The following is an 11,449-nucleotide window of genomic DNA, read 5'->3' on the forward strand; positions in this document are numbered from 1 at the left end:
CAGTCTTTCAACAAGTATAATATATACTCCCTCCGTCCCAGTCATTTGTATACAAATGGTTGGGACACGGAGACCAAGAAAATGCGTAAGAAATGAGTAAAGTTAGATGAAAAGTAGGTATAGTGATGAAAAGTAGGTAATAGATTTGAGATAGTGGAGGAAAGTAGTGGGTGTAATAGTATTTATATTATTATAGAATTGAGATAGTGGAAGAATGTAGTTGATGTAATGATGTTTTATATTATAAAAGTTTACTACTTTTGGAATGTATACAATTGATGGGACGTCACAAAAAAGAAACTGTATACAATTCATTGGGACGGAGGGAGTATCAACTCATCTACAAGATTATAGAATCAAATTGGTAACGCAGCTAAGGGTCTGAGACTACGGAATTAATGCAGCAGTGGCCAGAGAACGGCATATGCGTTTCTGTGGACGTAGCATTATTCTATAATTAAATGTTCATTTTTAAGATTAATTATAATGCATTTGTGTACTTCTACAGGAGTGGATATTTAGCAAACGACCAAATAAAATGATATGTTATACAAGAGATCCTAATCTATACGACGGACCATGACCCTCTATATAGGCCTGACATGTGCCGGGGACCATGACCCTGTATGGACAATGGATGCATGTGTTTGAATGTAAGTAGAATGAATCGAATTTTTAGAAACCGGAAATAAAGAATCTCTCTATCAAAACTTAGCTGATGATAAAAGGCTAACTAATTAACCCATGTACCTGCCAAATCGTATAATATATGATGATCAAATCAATTAAATAACGGTATGATCAGCAGATTTACTAGTATTGTTAGGATTCATATAGTTAGGCTGCAAATTAGCTATATCGAGAATCTCGGAATTTGAAAGAGGCCTGAGACCAAGAAAATCTCTGGTCATTCCATCATCATTTCCAGCTGTCTTAAATGCAAACTCTTGAAAGGGAGTTACTCTTGACCCTTGATCAAAAACCAAATGACGATCTTGATGTGAGGGTGCAGCTGCAGTTGCTGCTGCATGTGATTCCTGCTCCATAGTAAGACAAGAATTATAAGCATCTTTATTGTTGAATGAAGACAAAACCCTACTGGCCTCCTGCATGCAGCAACACAACGTGTTCACGTGAGGCAAATTGCAGAGAAAACAAGTACTACTACTTGTGTAATAGTATATACTCTATATTAATGGAGTGGTAATAATCAGATGTGAGTACCTCAGCTTGAGGTTGGTGGGGTTTCATCAAGCCGATCATGCTCATGGACGGTAGCGATGACGTGCTAGTTTGGGTGCTCATGGTTGCACCCATCAGAGCTGCTTTTTGAAGCAATGCTGTTGCAGACATGTGTGGGGAGGTCATGTCTGCTGTTACAGATTTCATGATATAAGGCGAGGCACGAGTGGGTCCGGGTCCAGTGGAGCTAGGGTTAGGGTTTGGATTATCTGGAGAGGTGATTGGCTGAGTGAGATGTTGATGATAAGGTGATATCTGATGATGATCAGTAAATTGTTGTTGGTGATTGTAAGTAGTCATGGGAGTTTGTGCATGTGGGGCCAGGCCCAGAGGAGCTAGCCATTGTGGAATTTGTTGCTGCTGCTGCTCTTTTTTCATGGAGAAGGCATTGAAGTGATGGGTCAAGTTGTTGAATAATTGGGGTGGAAGTGATGAATTATTATTAACATTATCTGAAGTACTAGTAGTACTAGTTGGTGCTGCAGGTTGATGAACTGGATTAGCATTTGCAGAAGCAGCAAGAGCAGGAATTGACTTGGTAGTTTCTTCTGCTAGAGCATCACAGAAGGCTCTGTGTGTTATAAAACTGTCTCTCCTATAACACAAACAACATGACACACATGTAATAACTACTAATTACTCTTTGTTTAACATCTAATCACATATTAAATAGACTACATATATCCTAGTTTTCCAACATAGCTAATGTTCTAGTTTTAATAATTCATACATGAGAAACTGAACCAAAAGTTTTGTATGAATGGAATTACTCCCAGGTTATAGGCCTGGACATCACAGATTATATACACAAAGATGGCCTCAATCATACAATCAAATTATGTTACATATGCTAGCTAGCTATAGGTACTGTACTTACTAATTATATACTTCTCTTTTAAAACAACAACAATATATAATTATCGATCTCTTGTCCTTATTATAGGTCGTTTATTTGACTTTTTAGATGCATTTCAAGGTTAACGTTAAGAATTTCACTTTTTCTCAAACAAAAATAAAAATTGAATTGCAGTTTGTGGGCAATGTATGTACCTAGAGAAGATGGTTCCACAGTCACATCTGTACTCTTTGGTGCCACAGGTCTTGGAATGAGCTTTCCAGTCAGACTGAACTGCATACCGCTTATTACATCGCTCACATTTCCACTTCTTCTCCCCGTGCTTTCTGGAGAAATGCTTCTTTATTCCGGTCAGGTCTCCAAGCGCCCTTGAAGCCTCATGGTGCACGCAGCTTGTTTCCGGGCACACATACACTTTCTTTCTCACCGCCTCCTTGCTGTTTCTCTGCTTCAACTTCCACGGCAGATTGTGCCCTCTTCTGTGCAACTGCAGATTCTGATCCCTCTGGAAACCCTTGTTACATATTTCGCATACAAATCGGTTCCTTGCCATTAGGGTTGTTGGCGACAGTGCTATCACTTCTGCATCCGGGTCTGTTATAAATAATCATATATACTTGAATCAACCAAACAATAAATTAAGGTGAAGCAAGAATAAAGCTTTTTTGATATGTTATACAATACACATAGTACCTGGGTTTCCTGGTAAATTTCTCTTTCTCTTTAGTGGTGGTTGGTTGATTTCATGAGCTATAAGATTGACACCCGAGGAAGCACTTGTTTGATTACCTGATGCACTACTTATATTCGACATTTTTCGATCTTTCTTCTACTATTGATCACTGTATATTTTCTCCTCACGTCCTTTCTCTATATAATCATCATCTTTTCCTTCTGTATTGTACAGACAATAATCACTAACTACCAAATTAACCTAATAAATATACTAGTTGACAATATTAGGAACAATGATCTCAAGTAGATATCATAAAGAAAAGGGATTGCATGTCTGATTGCTCATGCAATTGGGAAATCTACAAGTAGATGTTATATATGTAGCTTACAAAGATCTTAAGACAAACCAAGATACACATATAAAAGAGAAAAGGTACAAAATAGTAGTTGTTTTACAAGAGGGATGAAGGTTATGTTTTAACCCAACTTTTAAGCTACGATGGAGTTCTTTGGCATCAACCCAGGAGACAAATTGCTGTTTGTTTTAATTTGTAAATATGTAGAAGAAAATAAGCATGTAATGACATGAGAGAGAGAGAGAGAGAGATGGGTAAACCTGGAGTAGACCATGCATCCAGGCTGCAGCCACTATATGTTCATCTTACTTGAGATTTAAACTGACAAAGCAAGCTTGTTTGTTAGCTAAAACCAAGAAATATTAAAATTCCTACAAGATGAAGAAAGTATAAAATGTTAAGAGGAGAGAGAGAGGTGAGAGGATGAGGATGAGGGAAGGGGGATATCTGTCGTGTGTGATCTTCCACTCATCCTAGCAAAACAACAAGAGTGTAGGAGGAAGGGAGGGGGCCAGCCAATGAGTCAATGACATGCACACATCCATACACCGTCCAACTGGTAACTCTCATCTCCACTTTCTGACTTTTCTCTTGTTTTCTTCCTCTACTGGGAATCTTTTTTTTAATCTTCTACTCATAATACTACTATTATACTACTACCTACTAGTATTATCTTCCGTCAAATTTCACTTCATGTTACATTTTTAAATTATTACTCACTCCGTCGCCTGAATTGTTTACGTACGCTATTTGCACGTATTTTGAGGTTTGTATAAAATATAATTTCATAATTTTTTTTTAAAAATTTTGTTTTTTAGAATAAAAGTTTAAACATTAAACTTTTATTCAGAGAAAAAATTTTAAAAAAAATATATTAAGTAACTATACTTTAAATGAGCGTGGAAAAACGTGCCAAAAATTAACGTAAAAAATGAGGGGATACGTTAGTATGAGTGTATGATAAAAATGTAATTAAATCAGATATGTCAATAAAAATGAGGGGACATCAAAATGTATCATAATTATTACTATCATATAACATATTTAATTAAGAGCATGTTTAATAGTTGGAAAATGCTGTACATAATTGGCAATCACTATCTTCTGCTTCTCTCGAAAATAATGAGCTTAAAAGCAAGCCAATAAAATAGATTTGATTATCTTGAATAATGGGGCCGTTTGGGTTAGTTTAAAAGAAGTGACTTCTTGCTTATAGTAAAGAAGTGGAGTAGAAGTGAGAAGTAAATAAGTTAATAAAGTGTTTGGAAAAGAAGCAGAAGCTGTGAGATAGAAGTTAGCATTTTCAGCTTCTACTTCTTTACACAAACGGGTCAAAAGAAGCAGAAGCCAGAAGCAGCTTCTGCTTCCGTAAACCAAACAGGCCCAATATCTTCTTAGTTTATTTTGATTTGAATTGTCATTTATCGATGGATCATGCATGCCTTCCAACGTAAAACACACACAAGACATACAGATTATTGAGCTTTCTTTAAATAAAATATCATGGACTCCTGGTCCTTATCATAGAAGTAATATAATTAACATAACATTATGGATAAATAGTGTCTTAAGCAAGTCAGCTTCCTCCGAAAGAGATAATAATAGTTTAAACATAATGTCAATTTTCGGAGCCTATACGTACTTCCATCACTAACATCTTTTAACTATGTATATACTGCGTTTCTAAAGCTCTTTAACTGTAAAAGATTCCTTTTATACAAAAATTTATATAACAAAATATCAAAAATAATGTAATAATGTATTAGTTAAAGAACTGCGTACGATGTATTATTAAACCACAAGTTGTGCCTTAGTTGCAGCTATCGCACAAATTTTATATGCAAAAGTCGCTATCATGCTAATTAATAAATATCGTAATTTAACTCCATGTGAGAGACAAATAGTTAGAAATTTTGGAGCACTTCAAATCTGTTAAAACCATGGACTTTTTAAGATTTGTTTTCTTGGTTCTTGCGGTTGTTTAATCTTTTCATATATAGTGTGTGTGATCCTTGCGGTGGTGAAGAAAAGTATAAGTGTAGGTGCTTACTCATACTCTATTATATATGTGAAATCTGTCGTCTACTACACAGTGTGGAATATTCAAGCGAACATTAAAAAAATTGAGTTGTTATTTATTCATTTTGTCATTTTTCTGTTAATCTTGGGTACGTCACTAAGTATATATATATACTCGAGTCTTAACATGTTTTTCCAGCTCATCTGTTTTTTTTTAGTGATTAATGTCGTGTATGTTATAGAATCAAAGTGATTTGAATAGGTTTTGCGGTGATCACTTGTACGAAATGAAATAAGAGGAGAATCAAATGAAAAATTATATAAATATTTGATGGAAAAATGAAATAAGTATATGATAACAGTGACTAAATATGAGTGGATTTAAAAATTTTGTGATAAAGATCATGAAGAAACATTACGTGAAAATGGAATAAATATTTCTTACAAAACATATGAGTTAAAATTTAAGTTAAAATAATAACAACAAATTGATTGAAAATAAAATTATAGACATTTTTTTAATCAAAGTACAAAATTTTTTCGATTCTTCCTTCCCTCCGTTCCAGTAAACAGAACCTTGGTGTTAACGTAATTTGATCAAAGGGTGAAGCTAATTTTGTATGATGTATTGTTAAGCTAATTTATTTAACTTGTTAAATTTACCTTGCAGCAGATTAATCTTGTGTGTTTTAGACAGTTTGACGGTAAGATATTTAAGGATTAATCCTGTAAATTCCAAAACTCTTAAATAGTAAATTATGATATGAATTTTGTGTGTTTTAAACTGTCTAACAGAAGGTACGTATTTAGGATTAATCTTGTGAATTCCAAAACCCTCAAATAGTAAATTATGATATGAATTTCATATAAAATCCAAAAAAAGTAAATGATAAATTCTAGAATTCAAATTATTTTATTTGAAATCAATTTTATGGTTCTAATACAATATCATCAAATTTACTCATCTTTACTTTTAAAATATGCACAGCATGGAAATTTTGCAAGTAGTATTTCATAATTTTAAAGGAAAAAACTAGTCGAACTCGAAAATGCTTAATACTGGGCAACTATTAGTGTCTACTGTCTAGTCTATGACTGACAAATGAAACAGAAATATCGAAAAAAATTCAGGAAAAAAAACACCCAGAGTAATATTTGTATTGGCACACACCAAGTGCTTGTTTAGCAAAAAATTTGTGTTGGAACTTAATGGGCTAATTATGTTCATGCAGACATGCACTGGTAAAATTTCAATTTTGAAACTTTACAGTCATTTTTAATTACTAAATTACCCAACAGCAGGTGAACTTCAAGAATGGCTCCTGATTATTACCATACTTTTAAAATTTTAACATGTATTGTTTACCTTACTTTTTCTAAATTGAACTTGCTATGATAGTCAGTGAATTCTAATCATTCAAAACTGTTACTTTAAACAGCTACTCCCTTTGTCCTAATGAATGAATTGTATACGCTACTTTTTGGCAAATTTTTTAAGGCTTCGTTAAAGTATAATTCCATGACATTTTTTTAAAATTTTCTTTTTCTAAATAAAAATTTAATGTTTAAACTTTTATTAAAAAAAGAAAAATTCAAAAAAACATTTTGCAACTATACTTTATTGAAGCCTCGAAATGCGTGCAAGTATACATCGAGTATGTAATAGGCCAGTTAGAATAAACCATTGACTTGAAACTCTCCTTCCTTCCAACAGGACAGATGTTCTGCAATTCCACAACTAGCAAAAGATTTCTCAGTATCTTCTTTAAGAATACAATTCCATAAAAGAAAGAATAACTACACAACACCATTTAAGCGCAATACTAACAAGAAATATTGAACACCTTAGTAGAAGAGCAATTGCAATTGAGAGGATAAAATTTTGAACAGCCCAAAACCCAGAATAACCAAGGAGCATGAGGAAAAATAAACCAAAAAATTGAAACCAAAAACAATCGGGTTCCATATGCTGCTTCAGCCTTCAACTTTACTGTTGTTTGCACTCTGGAGGACGTTCACCCTGCTGACCTTCCCCGGCAGCTTGTGATCTCCCACTCTTCTGCAGTAGGGGAAAAAATAATTTTAGAACATTTCACTGACAACATCATTTTGAGGTATACAGTAAGAACATAACTGGGTATTTTACCTTTGATCCGGATGACTGCAAAGTTATCCAACAAACAAACAAACAAAAATACTATGTCAGCAAATACACGAGTGAGAATCAAACTTTGAACTATGCACAATCCAGACATCAAAGTTTACCTTCTTCCTATTCTTAACATCATCTTCATCTTCGTCTTCATCATCATCTTCCTCCTCATCCTCATCCTCTTCTTCATCTTCATCCTCACCATCATCGTCTTCATCATCTTCCATGTCTTCGAAATCATCACCCAGTGCTGCTTCTCCAGTAAACCATGACACGGCATGAGGTATAATTTTGTCCCGAATTGTTGACCTGTAGTCAAGAAGAAACATTGTGTCACAGAATTTATATTGGAAGCAATAATTGGACAGTACTACCGACTTAAATGATCTTTTAGGCCAATCTAATAGTGAAATCTTCAACTCTTCTTCATTGATAAAAGAGAGAAGAAACTATAGTATTTATTAGGGTGTACATATATTACAAGTCAGTAAAAAGAATGATGTAGAGAGAAAAATTCCCATCTGAACTGAAATACTTACCCAATGTCATAATCCTGTTCCATTTGATTTTGAAGCTCCTCAGCCTGTTTGAGCATACATAAGTTACCCAAGCAATCAGCATAAATTTTTTACACAAAAATTATTAATTATAGCCTGTTTGTCTCTCATTTTTAATCTAAAAGAAAGACTTAATTTCAGAAAAAAGTACATGTTTACATACTTTTTTCTAGATATAAGCATGCGAGGAATGTTCAACACTTATCTTTAAGAAATAAGTACTTGCTTCCAGAAAAAAGTACATTCCACGTACTTTTTCTGGATATAAGGACTTAATTGCCAATGTTTGAAAAGGATAGAAAACTTACAGCATCTTCATCTAAGTCATCATCATCCTCAGGCACCTCGGGTGGACTAAAGAAATTAAAGAAACTATCACAATTTTCAGTCTTGGTAATGGGTTTGGCATTCTTTGATCCCTTTTTTGGCTTCTTCTTTAATATTTTGTGAGTCAAGCATTTTCCAGGATACCATTCAATCTCCGTCCTATATAAAAGTATATAGCATAACATTAATACTAAGGAAGAAACGTACAAAGAATGCAAGTGCTACAAGTTGAATGACAACTTATACCCAATTGCCTTCTCCAATATAGGCTCCTCATCATCAATCATGTGATATACTTTCGTCAAAACAGAGTTCTTGAAGAAAGGATTGGTGTCAAAGAAGAAATCAAGCTTAAAGCCTTTGGGATTATCAATTCTACACCACTTAATATCCCTCAGATACTTAAGAGCCTCCTCATCACGCTCAGAGATCTAAAAAGACACAAAAAATAATTGGTTCTTGACTTCTAGCAGGCAAAAAATGACTGTTTCGTCAGAGTATAAGATAGGAAGGACAGAATTCCAAGAAGAAAAATGCACCTCTTCAGCCAATATCTCGTTAGTTTTCATGGCAGTGACCCAGAATTCAGGCACACCTTTTTCTGCATCTAGTGTATCAAAATACTAAACTTCAGATCCCAGTTCAGACAACCAAAAATAGATAAAAATATAAAGAAGCATCAGAAAATCTGTGCGGATACACACCTTTTTCTTGGCCAACTTCCTGCTTCAATGCATCATTACTTTCAACACCTTCCGGTTCAACAATACCATTGACTATTTCATACCTCTGTAATAATAATTTACAGAAACCAAGTGAGTCGTCATATAAAGAATATGAAACTTATGGCATAGGATGCCTACCCAGTACCAGTATGTAATGTACCTTAGAGTATAGAGGCTCATATAGTTTTTGGTATTTAGCTTCAAGAGCTGCTTTCTCTTCAAAGAACTTTGCCTCTAACTCATCATGATGGCTCTGTCATTCAAGAAAACATACAGCTCAGCAATACACATTTCAAACAACATAAAATTTCAGTCATTCCATCTTAACAATAAACATTTATCCATTAACATGCTGTTACATTTGAATCTAAGTTTTTTATCAATTAGAAGCTACACCATATATGCCACCTACAGAACTATAGGTTACAACCTTCCATTACAAATTATATCTACTCTAGAATGACAAGGTTGCACACCAGTAACCTTGTTATTAAGGTATAAAAAATGTCTCCACAAAATGTCCAAAAATGCGTCCAATAGGGACATTTCTTTTTCTTTTAGAGATACACTAGACAAATTATATTAATACGACTACACAACAATGGCCCTGTCAAACAGGTGAATCAAGTTCCACTCTAATTTACAATGACATGTTGATGATGTACGCTACAATTGCCACTAAACTTCAACTGCAAATTCTTTAACACTTAATCAAAATATATTAACAATACATACATTAGCAACATAAACAATTACGTTTGGGTATTAAACAAAATGCATATCAAATAGTAAAATGATACACACATTGTAACAGCCTAACACCGTCGAAACCGAACAATCAACACTTAAATTAAAACATCTACAAATTACACAAAATGCAACAGGCAGACCTGAATATCTTTCAAAGCCTCAACACGCTTTCGAACCACGGGTGACAAGCTCTCGAGAATATCAGTGTGCGGCCCGCCCAAGTTCTTAAGCTTATCCTACACAAAGAAACCCCCAAATCAATCTCAAGAATCAACAAAAAAAATAATCCAAGGATCCCAAATAGAACAAAACAAAACTAACCTTGAGAGCATTAACAAGACCAGACTTCTCCTCTGCACTAAGAGCTACATAAGATTAAACAACAATACGCCACAATTAGGGTTTATACAAAAATTAATTCAGAAATAATAAAAAGAAAAGTTGGGTGTGGAAGTTACCGGAGCCGTCGGCGGCCAAGGCGCCGTCGAGATCTGAGAGATCGAGAGCTGGTTTCTTGGGATTCACCATTGTAATTGAGAGAAGAAGACTAAAACCCTAGAAAAGTTTGTAAAAGTGACAGGCAGAGATAAAACCCTAAAAACAAACTCAAACAGCTCTAGACAAGTGAAGAGTGAAGGGATGGGAATATATAGGCGTAGAAGTTTTGTTTTGTAAAATGTAAATAGATCCCATTTTACGCGTCATTATTTAATAACTACGCGTTTCAGAAAAAAAATCATGTATTTTTGAAAATGAATTGAATTTAATAAATTAAAATGAATCGTGTGAAATATTAAAAATTATATTTCAAAATTTTATCTAAAAATTATTTTGAGAATAAAGAGGTAGAAATGTCATGGGACAATTTTTTTCAAAACAAGTATTTAAAACAAGACTGCAAAATTAATAATCTTTTTAATTTTAAATCACTCGTTTAGGCAGGGTTGTAAAAAGCGAGAATCGGACTTAGGAGGTGAAAGCAACATCTAGCGATTAATCAGATAATCGGGGATTAATCGGAGTGATTAATCTGATCATTAATCGTAATCAATTTAATATTATTTTAAAAATTATATATATATCAATATAATTATATATACTATAAATTTATAATCTTATGAAATCAAAAGATTGATAATTATTAATAACACAAAACATGTCTTTATATACAATACAAGTCTGGTCATCTCATATATAAACTTGAATTTGATTGAATCTGCGAATGAAAAGATTACAGATTTTTGTAATTAGAGTTTAGGGCTAATATTGAAAGAGTGAGAGGTAATAAAAACAACTTTAATTTCTGTTATTTGTCATTTCCATGTCTTTTGTTTTATTAGAAATTAAATTTAATTTTTATATTTTTTTACTTTTTATTGTAAAGTTTTTAAATTCACCAATTTTTGACCGACTTTTTCTGACTAATCACGTCTTTTAACCGATTAATCCCGATATTGAGAAAAAACGATTTTTTCACCGATTAACGCTTAATCGATACGGTGGCTGACCGAACAGTTCGCCGACTTTTTGAACACTGCGTTTAGGAGATAATTATTTTGTTAGATTTTTTTTACTAGATTATAAAATATATATAAGTCACGGTGAATATGTACATTTTAATGTATATTATTTTTTTAATAGAATACTGGATTTGTATAAAAGTTATGAATTAAACTTGTATTAATTTATAATTTCATTTAAGTGTTTTAGAGTTAATATTTAGATTTATTATTAATTTAAAAGTAATTTTTTTGGATAAGTATTTATAATTAAAAATTAAATAACATTAA

At 33.3% G+C, this 11,449-nt stretch overlaps 2 protein-coding genes across 4 annotated transcripts; both read right to left on the reverse strand.

Annotated features, from left to right (window-relative positions):
• Positions 1-702: 702 nt before the first annotated feature.
• On the reverse strand, positions 703-3,679 carry LOC108205607 (protein indeterminate-domain 7). 3 transcript variants are annotated; one of them, XM_017375577.2, is made up of 5 exons: positions 3,390-3,678; positions 2,792-2,992; positions 2,293-2,692; positions 1,225-1,837; positions 703-1,037 (listed from the first exon to the last, which is right to left on the reverse strand). In XM_017375577.2, the coding sequence occupies exons 2-5, from the start codon at positions 2,910-2,912 to the stop codon at positions 786-788; spliced, it is 1,386 nt and encodes a 461-aa protein (XP_017231066.1). In that variant the 5' UTR covers positions 2,913-2,992; positions 3,390-3,678; the 3' UTR covers positions 703-785. The 3 variants fall into 3 exon arrangements, with proteins under 3 accessions (XP_017231066.1, XP_017231065.1, XP_063944119.1); XM_017375576.2 differs by having other exon boundaries at positions 703-1,106; positions 3,390-3,674; XM_064088049.1 differs by lacking the exon at positions 2,792-2,992 and having other exon boundaries at positions 703-1,106; positions 3,390-3,679.
• Positions 3,680-6,993: 3,314 nt separating this feature from the next.
• Positions 6,994-10,288, reverse strand: LOC108205627 (nucleosome assembly protein 1;4). The gene is made up of 12 exons (XM_017375610.2): positions 10,118-10,288; positions 9,981-10,024; positions 9,800-9,895; positions 9,070-9,162; positions 8,889-8,973; positions 8,724-8,791; positions 8,431-8,615; positions 8,166-8,343; positions 7,840-7,883; positions 7,414-7,609; positions 7,295-7,309; positions 6,994-7,207 (listed from the first exon to the last, which is right to left on the reverse strand). Exons 1-12 carry the CDS (start codon positions 10,185-10,187, stop codon positions 7,136-7,138), a joined length of 1,146 nt encoding a protein of 381 aa, XP_017231099.1. The 5' UTR covers positions 10,188-10,288; the 3' UTR covers positions 6,994-7,135.
• Between the last annotated feature and the right edge of the window lie 1,161 nt (positions 10,289-11,449).

Source organism: Daucus carota, chromosome 2 (genome assembly GCF_001625215.2).
Source record: "Daucus carota subsp. sativus chromosome 2, DH1 v3.0, whole genome shotgun sequence".
Lineage (NCBI taxonomy): Eukaryota > Viridiplantae > Streptophyta > Magnoliopsida > Apiales > Apiaceae > Daucus > Daucus carota.